At 34.8% G+C, this 17,429-nt stretch overlaps 1 protein-coding gene across 9 annotated transcripts in view; it reads left to right on the plus strand.

Annotated features, from left to right (window-relative positions):
* LOC134527198 (importin-11-like) overlaps window positions 1–17,429 on the plus strand; it is a 423,976-nt gene that overhangs the window by 91,110 nt on the left and 315,437 nt on the right. For all 9 annotated transcript variants that reach the window (XM_063359649.1, XM_063359652.1, XM_063359648.1 and 6 more), the window contains 2 exons: window positions 409–522; window positions 10,527–10,758. In XM_063359649.1, coding sequence (XP_063215719.1) covers window positions 409–522; window positions 10,527–10,758 — 346 coding nt within the window. The remainder of the gene's footprint in view (window positions 1–408; window positions 523–10,526; window positions 10,759–17,429) is intronic.

Here is a 17,429-nt window from a genome sequence, read left to right on the forward strand (position 1 = left end):
ATACGCCATTGCTTAGCACATGTATGTCTGTAGAAGAAAACTACAAAAAACCAAAAGACAAAAACACAAATTAAGCAAAAATTGCTGTTGTCAACAGGATATTTACACCACATAATATTCCATTTCTTTGCTTGTTGACCATATTCCTGTTATGGAATATTATGTGGTGTATAGCCTATATCCTGTTGACAACAGCAATTTTTGCTTAATTTGTGTTTTTGTCTTTTGGTTTTTTGAAGTTTTCTTCTACATACATACATGTGCTTAGCAATGGCGTATGTCCAAACGCTTACATCAAGTAATGCACTCCCATTGCACAAATCTTTCAAATATGGTTTATCAGTTGTTAGTAGACACCCTGTTATAACTGCATTAGTAGTACACACTCAATTTTTTTCCCCTTTGTAGTGCTATCTCTGAAGCTGAGAAGATACCTCTACGCCAGGGTCTGGCATCCTGCTTCACGGAACCTGTCAACCAGATTGCCACCCAGATCGCAGTGCTCATTTCCAAGATTGCAAGGTTTGTGCTAGTACAGGTCACTCTTTTACTATGATATATGCATGTAATTCAAGTGATGCAATCTTGTAGACTTAACTTGAAATAAGTATCATACATTAACCTATTATTTTATTCTTCTGATAACAATGCATAGTACATAGTACTTCTCTTTGTTGCAGTATTTTTCAATCTACATAGTTTACCAAAGGAACCTGGCAAACACAAATAAAATACAAACACTTTGAATTCAGACACTGACTGATCTTCCTCAGGGTTCAGAAAACAAGGGGGAACCTCAGAGAGGGAAGAGTGGTAACATTGGTGCCAACAGATCCTTTCCATATGCATGCATGTATTTCAAACACCACTTGATTTTTATTCTTCTTTCACCCACTCTCTTCCTTATGGTTCCTTCTTTAGCTGTACTATGTTTATGTTACATTAGATTCCTATTATCATGTTCTTGCTTACAACTCATATTTTGTGAGTCTCCACATTTATCCCAAAAGGACAATGTATTTACATCCTGTGTATAACATTTTACAAAGTATGCTTTTCCTGCTTATAATGTTTACATTCTACTTGTTTAGTTCAATAAATGCAAAAACAAACATTTTTCAAACCCTAACATACCAATTTATATTTCATCTGTGAAATTTAAAATGTTAAACCATTTACTTTACATTTAACATAAGTTTTTGTTTACAGTCATTGTTATACGAAAGTTAGGATTGATTGTGAAAACAAAACAGAAGTGCAGCAGAACACTAGTGCTACCTGTTAGCACTAGCTAACATGGTGTATTTGATATATCAAAGGTATATGTTCGCAGTTACATGTCTGTTGACACTTTCCTCTGGGAAAAAAAATTACAAATCCTTCTGTTCCTTGCCATTCTGATGTATTTCCAGATGTACTTACGTGATCTTCAATATTTTAGTTGTCCAGCCATTCCATGAAGAGACACTATTGCTGATAGAGTAGAATAGATTTTATTTATTGATAGGAATTTACAAAAAAAAAATCATGTAATCAATAAGTGTAGGAATTTCACTCTAAATGCCATCGTCAGGAGTCATCAGAGAATTTTAGAGATGTGACAGTGTTAAAGAAAAATTGTTGGCTTGGTTTAAAGAAATTTGAGCATCGAGAGTACGCATCAATGGTTTTAAGGGGGCGGTTCAGAGACTAAAAATCGCTACTCTTCTAAATCGTGATAATTTTGGTAAAATCTGAATAAAACCTTCGAAATCAACTACCCGACTACTCCACCCGGTCAGTATAAGTACCTGCGTAGCTGGGAGCAATGGTCATTCGAGTCAGGCTCTTCAAACGGGGAGGTTGTATTTCTCCTCTCTCCTGGCCGGCTTTAGACACGCGAAGACGGTTGGCTGCCCCCCTCCCCGAGGAATGAATGGGTTTCACCCGCGCATGCGCAGACCGGGCTGAGAGTTGCAGTGTTGCCAGTTCTACTCCACCCGACCAGGGCCACGACCCTCCGCGACTGATCGAGGTTGACAATCCGCCGCACCGGTGAGCGCAGTTTGACGGCCCGTCGGGAAATACCTTCACGTGCACTTTCATCAACACATTTACGTGCTGTAAATATTATTCTTTGTTAACTATGGTTCAAGATAAAATCATAATACACATTTCAAATATATTTTTATTATCATTTTCACTAACATTTCAAACATATATGTATCTTGAATTGAGACGTTAAAAACATGCTCTATCGACATATCATAACTTACAATTTTCTTACGGTTAACTCAATTTGGGAAGGCCTGAAGTTATGAGACGTAATTTATACTTGATACTTAAGGAGTAAAAAAAATATGAATCATAATGACAGAACAAATATATAATTAATGATTAGCACAATTGTAAAATAAAATCTTCACTGAGTAATTTAGGTCAATTATTGCAACAGTAAATTATCCTAATTAGAGGTGTTACTATTAAAAATCACCGCATACTTTATAGATAAAGACCAGAACAATTCGCGGTTTGATTCCGCGATAAGCTAGAATTTTTATTACCTTAATTTAAAAGAAAATCTGTATCAAGGGGTTCAAAATAACAATATATTATATTTACATTGCATTAGTAATCAAACGACTTTGATTACAAAGATACCTAGTTTCATTTATTGGAAACATTAATTTCCATGTTATCATAACTACAGTTACATCATTATATGTTGCATTCTGTTTAACGAATATCATATATGAGTTTCTATTATTCTCTATCGTATTTATAACGTACTAGATAATATTTTTGTTGTAAATTACAAAAGAAAAAACTGCAAATTTACTAAGCATATTTTTAAGCATCAAAATATTTAAAAATATTACGTTTTCACGATGAACAGAATTAAAGTGTATTCATATTAACTTCATATATTTTGAAAGATTAGTAGCGAAGATTTCTTGGACTTTTTTGCATCCATTTCCTCTTTTGTCTTTGAAATATACCTACTATTGCTCTCTCGCTTGTTTTCCTATAATTACTTGTGATTCAACAATTTCGGGAAGTAAACACTCTTTATAGAATCGCGTGAGTTTAGGCAGCATTTCAGTTTTCCAAAAATCTTCATTTCGCTGAACATTTTCAACAAACAATTCTTGTTTAGTACCTATCAGTCATGACAATTAAATAACAGAAATCTTTTTTGTTATATTTAAAATTCCCTGGATCTGATAGATCTGTTGCTCGTATTTTTTTAATTATTTTTAGAGTTTATGTTTAAAGTACAAAACTTGAAAATTTCTGGTATTTTGTTTATTTTTCCTCTAAATGTAAAGGTTATTGCCATAAGCATAGCAAATTAGTAATAATGCACCAAACATAGTACACTTTAAAAATATCAAAAACATATTACAATTATATATTTTTAAATATAAAATCTGTGAAACATGTACCAACCATAAAAACTATTTACAATTTACAAAATAAAACAATCAAAATGTGCATGATTACAAAACTGAAATCATGTATCTTTCACTGCCTAGTTAATTATGACAACTCATAGAATAACAGAAATAAACAAATCACAAATGTTTAAAATCATACAACACATTTCAGATAAGATAGAGTACTTGCAATAATGATAATACATTTAATTTACTCCAATCATAGTATGATTGTGTACAATAAGTTGAAATAACAAAGAAGAAAATATACTGTCAAATAAACTGTGCAGATGTAATTAACTGAAATTATTTAATTGTGCATGCCATATGTGCAATAAACCTGCCAACATTATTTACCTTATTAAATTGAATGGGAATTTTTTTTAATACAATTGATTTATGCATCGAGACTAGGTAGGTAGTTAAATATCATAAACACTCCAAAAATAATATTTTGTAGCTGTGTTTGAAACCACCGTAAAAATTTCACACTAAGAATGGTCTTAAAAGTAATAGTTAGTACATACACATTTAGAACATGGTTTGCCTGTTTGATTTGCTTATCTAGTTCGACGACGTTAAAATTAACAAGCAATATACAAATAAGTAACGTTATCTTAATTTCCAGTTTATTGTTGTACCGGCACTTTAATACCAAACTAAAATTATCTTCCTGTTGGAAGCCATCTTGTGGTGCGAGATTTGCGTGCGAGTTCCGCGCTGTCGACGAGACCTTATGAAAAATTTAAAAACTATGTGTTTTCGTCTGAAAGAATTGTCATTAATATACAACTACAAACATATTAATTTTTTTCTTGAAAACTGCAACAAAAGTCATGCAAAACGTCTGGCCATTTTCACTCCAATTTCATATTATTTCCTGGTTTCCTTCTTAATTTTTATTTTTTCTGCCACCTTTTGTGCTTCTAAAATGTACGCAGGCTCTCGAATTGCAAATCTTGTTGGAAAAATAGGCAAAATAAGTTCTGGTAGAAGACAGTGCTTGTAAAATTTTTCCAGTTTAGGTAGCATTTCATCTTTCCAAAATCTTTCGTCTCTATATATTTTTTTTCAATCAACAAGCTTTCATTTTTAGCAGTCATAACAACAAGATATCACAAAACACGGTCAGTTATGTTGAGAACACCTTGTACTTGGTAAAAATAGTTATGGTTCCTCCGAAGTTTCATGCTATTTTCTGTAGTTACTTCCAAGAAAAATCCTTTTTTCTCTTTAGCAGTCGTTATCAGTCCTTGTTGCCTAGCTGAAGGAACACATTTGACCTCCAGCACTGCATTTTCTTCTTGTATCAATCAATCAGGACTTGCTGCCAAAAATCCATTTTCCAGGTCTACAAATAAGCCACACTTGGCCACAGTTAAGCCAGTGTCCTTTTCAAACCGTTTAATGGCAAGATACTCGTTGCGAAGTCCGTACTCCATAGCTGGTGTTATTACGTGTGGTTGGTACAGAAATTTCTTAACCAAATTTGTGCAGGGTGTTGTGTCTTTTCGTTTGCACACAGCTCCGAAATTGCTCGCCGTTAGTCGAGTGTGTCTCATCATGCCACAATTGACTCTCTCTTTGTGAGCAGGTATCCTTCACACACTTATCACGTTCTTCTGCAGTAACTTGTAAGGAATCAATAAAGTCACAGCATCTCTGTTGCAATGATTCGGCATCTTCTGGTTCTTCGGCATCGGGTCCATAATCGGCATCAGGTGGGAAAGATAATCTGGATCGTTTTGTTGGTCTGACATCTGGGTACTCAAGTCGTCTGCGTTTTTTTGCTTCGCGTCGATGAGTTTTCTGCAGTATCAACTTCTTGTGGGTTTGTCCTGGACTATGGCCTGTCAGTGCTTTAAATGGGCTTTGTAAATAAGGGTTTGATTACCAGAATGGTTAAATGCGAATTTGGTTTTGAGCAAGAGATTTGTGGCAGATGTAACCATTGGCTTATGGTTTTTCTCGGGATCCTCCAAAATTTTCTTATCACTTAACGGTCTTAATCATAAACAGTTTGATAGTCACATCTCCCCCCACATTTTTTCCTAATTGACGACTTGAAATGGTGTGGAGCCAAGCAATTCAATGACCAGTTGAAACACCTGTGTGTGAGACATAATGTAAACAAACACTTACTGATAATGAAAAGAGTTTTCTCGACTAAATCATTATTAATTTGATTTCATTTGAGGCTTGTTTAAGGATTTAGCTTTTTTGTGGACTTGGAAAACAAGAGGCTCAAACAAAGATTAAGGTTTTCATGTTTTCATACAATGTGTGGATATCATCACACTACACTGACGTGTTTTTGAAAGGATATTGATATCCACAGCAAAAAAAAAAAAAAAAAAAATGAGCAGACCAACTTTATTTATTTTCGTGACGAAGAAATTCTCACGGTTTAGAAATCTCTCAGATGTAGCCTACATACTATGCATTTAAAGCAGGGCAGGTATTTTTGATTTACGTCTTGTGTGGAAATGTTGCTGTGTTTATGTGTTAATTATATGGGAAACTAATGGCTGATTTATAATGTGTAGCATCAGGCAGCGAAGCGACTTTGTAATCCACAGTTCCTCCCCTCTCCTTTGAGTCACATGACATCATGACGTCAGAGGGTGGGTACCTCAAATCGTCCTTTGGCAACAAAGACTACATATTATGACTTTTTTTAATCTCTAAATACCACACAGGCTAGACTCTGTACAGTAACAAATTAAATCACTTAAAATATACGTATATATTATAAGCGACACGCCATGGCTTCACTTGGGGGCAATGTCGGTACTAATGTGGCGTATTTATATGTCTAAGCGATAACAAATATTATTACTATCCGATAAGTATATCCATATATTTTTATATACACAATGTGCACACCGGTGCGAATGGCAAGTATTAAAATGAAATTAACTGAAATGAATCATTAAGTGTGTTACGGCAAATGCGTTCATAGCGCGAGTAGTCCTTAGGGAGGAAAAGAAAACAAGTATGTCTCTCATCATTCACGTCTAATCGTAATATTAAAAAGTTAAAGAATATCGCTAGTTATAAAATCATTTGTTACAATAGTAAAAGCTTTCACGTGTAGCAGTATTATTAAAAACAACACAGTTAATTACTATGCAATATAAATAACTATAAATAAACCCTACTTTAGGACATATAGGAATAACTTTAAAATTAAAATTAAAATATATTTTAAAATATATTCCTGCAGAATTTCCAAAACTTTCAGTAAATAATGAAGAAATAAAGTATAGGCGCACCGTTAAATATTTGGGCCTCACCCTAAAAAGCGCATTGAACTGGTCTAAGCATTTTGCGAACATAAGCAGAAAGGCACTAGCTAAGCTGCATTATTTGAAACGTTTTAAAAATTTTCTTCCTTAACGTATAAAAAAAATCTTGTTCAGGCACTCATATTTCCGTGAGGAGTGATCTTTTTGAGCCTTTTATAGGTGTGTGTGTAGGTGTGGTGGTCGTGTAGGTGTGGTTTTTTTAAATTATTTGTTATAGATTAAATATTTTTCGATCTTAAGTATGACGGTAAAAGGTTCTTAGTTTTCAATGAGTTTTTTTTTTAATATTTTCGAATATATTTCTGCCCTGTGTAAGTACACTATTAAAAATATGTATGTATCATATTTAATTACTTTATAGTAATTGGTGTGTATTTTATTTTGTAAGTTGTTTAAGCATATTCTTGTTTCTTTTCTTTTATTTAGGTTAGCTTAGTTATATGTACATTTATTTTGTAACTTTTACTTTTAATTGTATGTCATGTATGTGGTTAAGTGGGAGACAAAGCGGTTTGGCTTAACTTCACCACATAAAATAAGCCGATAAAATATATAAATAAAATAAACATCCAATATTTACCAAAAATAACCAAATAATATTATCTTAGCATCACAAATAAACAACTTTAATATATCATTTTGAAATATCTCGTATAGTTTATTCATCGTTAGCCATGAAAGCACCCAAGATAGTATGTTTATTCGTTACAATAGCAAAAACTTTTACGGCTTGGTGGCCCAAAATATATAACACCCATAGTTTGTATGTCTGCAACTTTCTATGTCTATGGTAAAATATGGCAAAAAATTACGTTTTTTTGCGACATCATTACAAATCATTCTCGGGTTTTCTCTACTATAATATGCTTGTATAATACATAAAAACATTCCCGAAAATATTTTCTAAATGACAGTGAAAACCGCATTAAAATCTATACCTACTTACAGAGAGACAACTAGATAAACGCAGGAAACGACTAGATTTTAACCTATATAAAGATTTACAGATCAGTTTATCGTCTAGGAGATAAAAAAATTATTTACCACGCCAGACGTTGCAGTGTAATTATGACCATAGCTGCGCTTACTCCAGCCACCATCTACGATCACAGTGATAAATGGCATACCATCATCATCAACATCTCCCTTTTCTATCGCTAGACGTCTTTCCTCAATTCCGGCTTCAACTAGCGCATTGTCAATGTGTTCCAACCACACCTGAAAAATTTAATATACATATAACAAAAACATAATAACCATAACACACACATACAAAGTCACATATATTAGCATTTATGTTCCTTAAGTATTTCTAACTTACCTTCTCTACTTCCACTTCCTTCTTTAGGAATGTATTTTTACTCATTGCTGGAACATCCAGTACTCCAAGAACATTCTCAAACTGAGAAAAACCGATCCCGGAGGTAACTGTAGCCCATGTACCAGCACTGTTCATGTCACCATGCCCCGTTTCTTCATTGCTTATTGCGTAATTGCGATGACATGTATCACATTCAAATACCCATTTGCAATGGAGCCCAACGCGGATTTCATTTTTGAAACCAATATTCCCAAATGTACACTGCTTGGAGTGTTCACTTCCTATTTCAAAAATTTTTGGAAACACATAGCTCGGGTTTATAATTCTATTTCCTTTCAATTCATTCCAGGAGCATTTAATTTTTTCTGTACTTTTCGTGACAACCAGTGATGGGAATTCTTCGCATGTTTTTGGTGCCGATGTGCTAGGTTGTTGAGTTGTATCTTGTCTAGAATAAGAAAAGCATAGTCAATATGTAAAATACAGCGTTATATTTAAAATTTATATTAACAAAATGATAATCCTTCTACTCATATCTGTCAGTACAATAATTATAACTATTGACACCATGCACCCCACGGTTTTTTTTAAATAAAATACATTTTTTTATTTTACACTATTTTTAAATTAAATTTATTAAAATTTATTTTCTATTTTTAGTTGGATTTTCTATAAAAGCGTGTTTTTAGTTTTTTAAAACTCTTATTTATTACCCTTTTTTTTAACACGATAGGATATTTTTCTTTTACCCATTATCTAGTTTTCACAAGAAAACGTTTTTGCTAGTAACACCGGAACATGAATTCACATGAATATCTATGGCAACACTGTCCACGCACCGTCAGTCCTGCTTCGCGGCGGGAGGACGAGAAGGCAGGAAATGGTCACTGACAGCGCAGTAGCTGCACTCTGTTGGCAGTTTATCAACTAGTCAAACCGCTTTCACGTGCATGCAAGGAATATTTCGTACATTTTGTCTAAGTAGCTGTTCGAACAACAATAATCGAGCTATAGAATTGAAGAAGAAACTTAGCTTAACGAGTAGATCATGTATTTATAGGGATATAAATTTATTAACTATTATGTACGGCTTTCTTCAACATGGTGCGATGCACTTGGAAAAATTAAAAACCGATTAAAAAAAGGTCTCGTTTAGTAAAATACTCACTTTTTATACATAATTAAATATTATAAGAATAAAATATTTGTAAAAAAAATATTTTCTAAACATTGCATCATAATTACACGTAATATGCAAGAAACAAGACGTGTTTGTGTTCTCATAAACAACCATATTTAAAAATTTTTTATTAACTTTTTGGACTGTTCCAGTGTTTGTCATAAAGTAAATATTAAAGTAATACCTTTTTTTTTATGTGAATATCTAGTTACAATCACATTACCGTAACACACAAAATTTATATCACCAATGAAGTATACTACGAATTCTGTGTTCTACGTGAACCGCCCCCTTAACTTGAAATTTGTGTACATAGCTAGATGAACCGACCGTTAAAAAGTAATTTCAAACACTGACAAGTGATGATTTGATATTTTCTGCTTATAATTTTTTTTGCTCCCTTGAAAAATGTTTAACAGGTTTCTACTCTATATACAAGATAGGTTATTTTCAGTTTATAATAAAAAATAGCTTCATTATGATAGACAAAAGGAACAGATGGAAAAAAAATTGCAGTCAACTAATGCTAATCTAGGTGCCTTTAAACATACACTCCCTTTTGTAACCTAACTGACAGACAGAACTATCCCTACCTCTCCTTCAAACCAGAGAAAGTGCTTTGCTACTAAGGAAGGAGAGAACCTTCACAGTAAGTCGCCCCAGACTCCGTGGAACAGAAAGTGGTCCACTAGTGGAGGGGGGGGGAAGGGTGTTAAATGTGTTGCATCAGCACCAAGAGGTGGTGGGGTTTCTCCAGAAAGAGGCACGGCCAACACGCACTCCAGCCATCTCTGGCCGCCTCATAACTATATATTGTATTCACATTCAGTTAGCAATAAAAAATACTTATTTTACACTGTTGTAATTTTTACAACTAATGATAATTGTTTTTTCTTTGCATTTTTACTGACCCCATGCTATCATTCGAATAATAGCATGACCTTCAACCTAAATTCAGCTTGTGTAAATAATGCATCATCTTTAAAAGTGCAAAAGGCTGTATGTCAAAAATTATATTTTTCTAATGTTATTTCTACATGTGGAAAATTGTGATTTTCACCAGATGGCATAGATTCTTAGGTCATCAACGGTTCCAATAAAATGTACAACAAAATGTTAAAAGGTCGATATTTTTGTAGTATATGGTTGTAATTCATGTGGTTGTAGTAGATGCATATTTTAGACATACGTCCTAATCTGTGAATGACTATCTGTGTTTGGGAAACATAAAAAACTATAATGGTTTTCTCATATATACCAGTAGTTGTGATGGTCTTGTGGTCTCTCCTGCTAATGCGCAGGGTGGAGTGGCCGCGGGACTGGCCGGAGCTGATACCGGTCATCCTGGAGGCGGTGAAGAGCAACAACCCATTGGTGCAGCACCGCGCCATACTCACCCTGCACCACGTCGTCAAGACCCTCTCCTCCAAGAGGCTCGTTGGGGACAGGAAGCTGTTCCAGGAGCTGACTGCCGGCGTGTTTGAGTTTGTGCTGAGCGTGTGGAGCTCTCACCTGCAGGCCTTCCTGTCCCAGGTAGCAATATGCCGGGCGTCTCATGCTTGTTGCGTTTTAGTTAACTTACCATATCTTTTAATGGGAAGAAGGTAAAATTGGGCAGGAAACCAGTTTTTCAAGAAAGTATGTTTTCTGAATCATCTGGAGGGAAATTAATTTTTCAAGTTTCACAATTTTATTTCTATAGTATACTTTTTCCAAGTGCCAAAAATGTTGTTAACAAACTATTTAAAAAAAAAATCACTGCACTTTGACCTAGTCAATACATGCATGCGAACAAAAACCAACCATTTTGAGTAGTTAAACTCTAAACTATAAATGTTGGTTTCAAACTTTCGCATGCACAATTATAAACAAACACTTCATCCAACACTAGAAAAACGAATCAGGTATGTTTCAATATGGTGGATATAGCAACACCGCTGTCCACTTCCATATCTAATTGTACTTCTCCGACTAAAACATGTATTACTCATGGCTTTGGTTTTGTTCCAGTTGATATACAAAACACTAATGTGAACTCACTTTCCCACCGATCTACGAGGCCAACTTGGTTCTCTGCACCGTCATGCACTACAAAGTTGTGTGCTCTTGACTCCCCCTTCTTTGGCATTGCTAGATTTGGACACATGCGCTGCAAATAACCCAGCTGTTTACAATTGTTGCACCTATAATTCTTAAATTTACAGTCTTTTCACCACATGGTTAGCCCTACCACAGCAAAAGCATTTCACTGTTCCTAACCCTTTTTCATCTACTTTACTGGGCCTAAACTTGACTGCATTTTCGGCCTCGGTCACTGGAGGCGGCTGACAAGGTACCTCACTAACCTTCAGATCTACCACACCTAAAGATGCATTATCCATGGCTGCTTCATACGCAGCTGCAAGTGCTACGGCATTCTCAAACGTGATGTCTTTTGGTTCCAAGTACAGTAGAGCTTCATTATAAAGAACATGAAGGGACCAACATTATGGCAGTTTGTTATAATGAAGTTCTTTATACCGAAATCACAATGATTGCCTGATTTGGGGTTTTTAACGTAACTCGATCATGTTAAATTAACAAAGTAGAATATCTAATACCAATATGAGTGGTACAAGCATCAATTACTTTAACAGCTATACTTTCGGATCAAGATACATACTACATGCATACATACTGGTATGTATTTATGTACTATTGGTGATGGCCCGATATTCAATATCCGATATCGGAGATCGGTAATATCGGCACATTTTTCAATATCGGACATCGGTAAATACTTGCGATATTTTGATAACCGATGTTTGCTCTCGCCAATAATACTTCTCACATAACCTTAACCGTAATTCCAAGCTTATTTTCCGCGGGCGTAATTTATCTTTCTTCACGTCACCATATTACCTTGTAATTCCAAGCATATTTTTCACAGAAACAATTTCAAGATTTCAAGCCTATTTCTTCTTTCTGATACTGCAATGCATCCCGACGGTACAATTCTTCCATGTGTACACAAATCCCAGTCATTTGTGCATATTTATTCGTTTCAGATATTCGCAAAATGTTTTCGCTTGATGAATTTTCGAAGTTCACTATGTGTACATAAATTGAAAACATAAACTAAAATAATTACGATACTTAATTTAATAAGTGGTGTAGCCGTAAGTAAACATGAAGAAGAATAAAGTTGCTGCTTGATATAACAGACATTTTCTTTCCGTGTCGTTTCATGGTCGCCAACTGCTGTTCTATACAAAAACATTACGTAAGTTTTTACAAAAGCTAAAATATGAAACGTGTTTACGTAGAGCAAGTTGCAGCAAAGGTATTATGTTGGCTATATTGAGTGCATTGAAAACAACATAAATAAAGATGTGTGGTTTTATAAACTCTGCATTACGTTTCAAAGTTTTATTGAAATTACTTTTCACGTATTTTTAACGTGTGTTCGCACCAATAAATGGAGTGATACACTTGAACAATGGTCACAAAATTTACTACTTGAAGACCTTCCTTTCTAGCGTGTCGTTTACCGTGATGAAATTTTACAAAGGGTACAAAAGTTTGATGTTTTTCGGCGGTAGCCTACAACTCACGTAGTTTAGGTTCCCTACCACGTTCGTGCAACTTTGGATTTCTCTCAAAAATTGAAATTAAAAAAAAATCGAAGTGTTAGGTTAGGTCAGTCACAACATGCTTGAACTTCTGATTTAGCGGCTGAAGTGGTGTTAATAAACTTCGGAAATCTTCGTGTTAATAAACTTCGGAAATCTTCGTAAATTCTTGCAGGGAACCGAAACTATGTGAGTTGTGGGCTTCCCATTTTTTGGACGGTATTTTTCGTAGATTACAGTTGAGACACTGGACTCAGTACATGCAGTGGCTTGTAATTCATACATTATAAGCAAATACACTAGAGACTAATACCGGACAGCTACAATATTTCTCAACATTTCTCCACAAAAATCTGAAATTTGTTTCCTTATAGTTACAATATGTTTTTTGCATACTGTAGGTAATACCTACACCAGAATATTGCTTTATCTGACCTTGAAAAACAATTAAAATTTTTAAGACCTTGAATTTAGAGAGCTTATTTGTAGGCCATTATGATAAATTCATTATTAGCTTTCATTTAATGTGAATTTACTATATTTTACAATTAATAAAAATAATATACATTCTCATATGTATATTTTATTAATATTTAACATTTTTCATTATTGTCTCTAACAATACTCCAGAATCACAATTTTATAGAATCAGTGTTAGAAATGAGATAGGCCTATTATAAGAATATCGGAATATCGGGTGTCGGTTATCGGATCGGTAAATTTGGAAATATCGGAATCGGTATCGGTATCAGGTTTTTGGATATCGGGCCATCACTATGTACTATACAGAAATACGTAAGTTGTTTGCCAAAACAGTAAGCCTACCTTTGGAATCAAGACAAGCTGTTTGCAAGAATGCTGCAATAAATCAAAAATATAAAATTTAAAAGTTAGGAAAAAATTTTTACATTTTTAAATTGTTGAGAAAAATCCTTCATCTACTGCTTTTAACATTTCAAGTTTCATTTTCACATCAATCGCCTTTCGTTTCCTAGAAGACATGTTCAATAGTACGTTTTTTTTAAAATATAAAAACAAATGGACCCGACACATGTAAAAATAAGTTATACTCATAGTATAGCCACGTTTCTCAAACAATAAACAAGGAAACGACCAGAGATGTGTGTGTAGCAATACTGTACGATGTAGAACTTCGCATCGGTTAAACACGTCGTGCGAGCATAGAACAAAGAGTAATGTCAGCGAACACCACAATGCAGCGCTTTAGTCGCTACACCAGTTTTGTGCATTAATTTCAACACTAGTCCATTGCAGTCATCTATGGCGCGTATCAAAATAAATAAGATGGCAGTTTGTGGGTGAATGGCGACGATTTTATCCGTTTGTCGTTTACCATGCCGGGCAGAAAAGTGTTCGTTCAAATGAATATTTATTAGTGATGGGTCGAATCCCATTTTTCCCGAATCCGAATCCCAAAAAGTACCTCGAATCCACCCCTCGAATCCGAATCCAGATCTCAAGGGTTAATTATAAAATAATTTATAAGTTAAGAGAAAAAATTAAACATTATGCAGAATTATTTAACCCTTTAAATTTTTATTTAAATAAACAAGGATTTTGTTAAGGTCTGGATCAAGACGATTCCATTTTTGGTCACATATGTTTCCTGCAGTTCTGAACAAACGTTCAGAGAACACTGTCGCAGGTGGTGAATACAAATATTTTTTGGACAGTTTATGTAGCCTGGGTGAACACACAGACTGAGTTTTCCAGTATTCGAGGATGTTTATTTCTGGGTTAACTGTAGGATCACTTAAGAATCTGGTCACTTCATCAATTGCTGTAGAATCCGACTTGGTGGATTTAAGGCATTCAGGCATTATCTGTCAGTACAGTGATTCATGTATCCACGGAAATCGGAAAACGAAATTCAACGTCCGACGGAACTATATTTTGTAGTTACCAACTTCACATTTGTTTAAAGTCCCAAATAAAGATAAACGCTTTCCTGAAATATTTAATGGAAACTGAAAGGCGCCATCTTGGCTTCAATGGTTTTAGGCCATAAGAAATATTGTCGTGCGTCTTTTAAAATTAAGCCTACTAAAGCATAGTGATTAATATGCCCGAAGTTAAAAGTGACGGGGTGTTTTCTCTAGTTTACCCATTAAAATACTTTATATTAATATTAGTTATTTTTTGTGTTGCTCAAAATGATTGGCTAATAAATTCATTGGTTGGACATCATGGAATTCTCAGATAATACATATTTTAATGTTGGTAGTCTACACAAACCAAACTTTGTCCTAAAATAATTCCTAAATAGAATGTGTTCCAGAATATTTAAAATTTAATCGCGATTAAAATAATAATTGTATAATGTATGAATTTTTTTCATTCATTATTTCATTGTTATTACAGTCAAACCTCATCATTAAAAACCTGAAGGGACCATAATTTTAGCACTTAAAATAACGAGGGTTTGTATTAACCAAACTATTGGGATATCATGACAAAAAAAATTGATTGAAATACACACCATTGGTAGTATAAGCTGGCTTCACTACATGCATGACAATATGTAAACACTGAAGAAAACAAACACAATGCTACACTTACAGAATAAATCATAATACAAACTTCAATAAACATGCATTCATGACACATTTTCTATTCAAACATTTGGTTTAAAAAGCATCAATTCTGGTTTGCAATATCTTTTTCTTATAGGCATTGTTTACCACATTTAACTTTGGTCGTATCTACTGCTGCCGACTCCCTACACATAGTTTTGCCAACAAGATTGTTGCGATCCTTAAACCGTTGTAGCCAACCATTGCTGAACTTGAAGTCTGAAATTCCTAACCTCAATGCTAGGTAGTCTGCCTTCTTCTGAATCATAGGTCCAGAAATTGGCAAGTTTGCTGCACGCATATCTTAAAACCACTGCAACAAGGTAGCTTCCATTTCTTGATGTTTTGGGCCTCGCATTCTTTTTCTTGTTGATAATCTGCACGAACACGCAAAAGCCGATTCGATCATTTCACGATTTTTTAGTATTGTCTACAACGACGATTGCGGGATGTTAAATTCTCTCGCAATTTCAGTTTTCGTTCTCTCTCCATTGTCTACTTCTTCGATAATTTTAACTTTAACTTGCAATGTAAGTTTGTTGCGTTTACATTTCGCAGTCATATTAAAAAACAACTAACACTCAAAAATGAGGTTAAGATACACGTGCGTGAACAATGGAAAATATCAGAACATTTTTCCATAGATTGTTTAAACTTCTACGTATGTACACATCCGACGACTAATATTAATACGGTAAAGAGTTCTTTCCTTTTCGTTTTCCGTTTACAACATGGCATCTTTTCTAGTTTAGTTACTAACATCGCCACTAGAGTTGAACTTTTTATCTTGTTTTTCGACCATTTTGCACTGTAGGATACATACATCTATCTTTGGAGAAACGTTTGTTTCCATGACAGTTATGAAGACGATTTACTTTAGACTTCGGCGGTGAAATTCGTATTAACCGTTTACTTATACACGTTAACAGCTACTTGAGGGATCAAAACAAGTTCGTAATTCATATTAACTGTATTTCGTATTAAATGTACTGAATAACATAGGAAACCATATTTTATTTTCCGGGACTGTGAAAGTACTTCGCATAAACGGGAATTTCGTACTAAGCGGATTCGTATTAATGAGGTTGACTGTAGTACATGTGCAACCGTAACTTGTGATGAAAGTCGGCATTATTGTTGTATTACTAAGTAACAGATTTCTCGGTAAAGTTATTAAAAAAAACAAGATTCTAATTTTTAGTCTAGATCCTAAATGTGCTTTATTTTATTTTTTAGCATATTCTGAGAATACATCTGTGGTTTTTGCCTTACTTAAAGCCAATGTAGCGAAAATGCTACCATGTTCATGAATATAAATTAAGTTTCCCAAATCAGTACATGCTTTGTTTTTAATATAATAATGAATTAAAAGTACAATACAGTAGAACCTCGTTAATCCGTGATGCGCTAATTCGGGAATCGGATAATCCGGGACGATTTAAAAGAGCAGAAATAAAAAGAGAAGTGAAAATTGTCAGCGCTTAAAATTAACGTAACGCGGGCCGGCGGCCGGCAAACACTGCAAGCCATCCCGTGGGCCGCCAAACTCTGCAACGCTGTTTGTACCGACCCTTTGTGTTGCCCCCCTTTCGGCTGTCACATTTGTCACTCTTTAAACTTGAGGGGGATGTCCTGACTTCTGCTTCCCCTCTCCCTTTTGTTTGTTTCCACCCGCCAACGCACGGCAGGCGCCTGGCGAGTGACGTGTCTGTCTGGCATTCGGCTGTACGGAGGGCGGTGGAAGGGGGGGAGAGGGCGTGCAAGGTCAGCACGATCTTATCTTTCTCTCTTTGGCTGTTGTAAATGACCGTGAACTAATGGCTAGGCAGTGCTGTATTTTTTTAAGCCGAGACACTAATTCGAAGACGGCCGGCCCTTACGTGAACGGATTATCCGGGTTTATTTTTATTTTACAGGATTTCAATTATCCGGGCATCGGCGGGTCCCAATTAACACGAATAATTGGGAGTTTACTATTTTTTATCCATCTGCTGCCAAG

Source organism: Bacillus rossius, chromosome 1 (genome assembly GCF_032445375.1).
Source record: "Bacillus rossius redtenbacheri isolate Brsri chromosome 1, Brsri_v3, whole genome shotgun sequence".
Lineage (NCBI taxonomy): Eukaryota > Metazoa > Arthropoda > Insecta > Phasmatodea > Bacillidae > Bacillus > Bacillus rossius.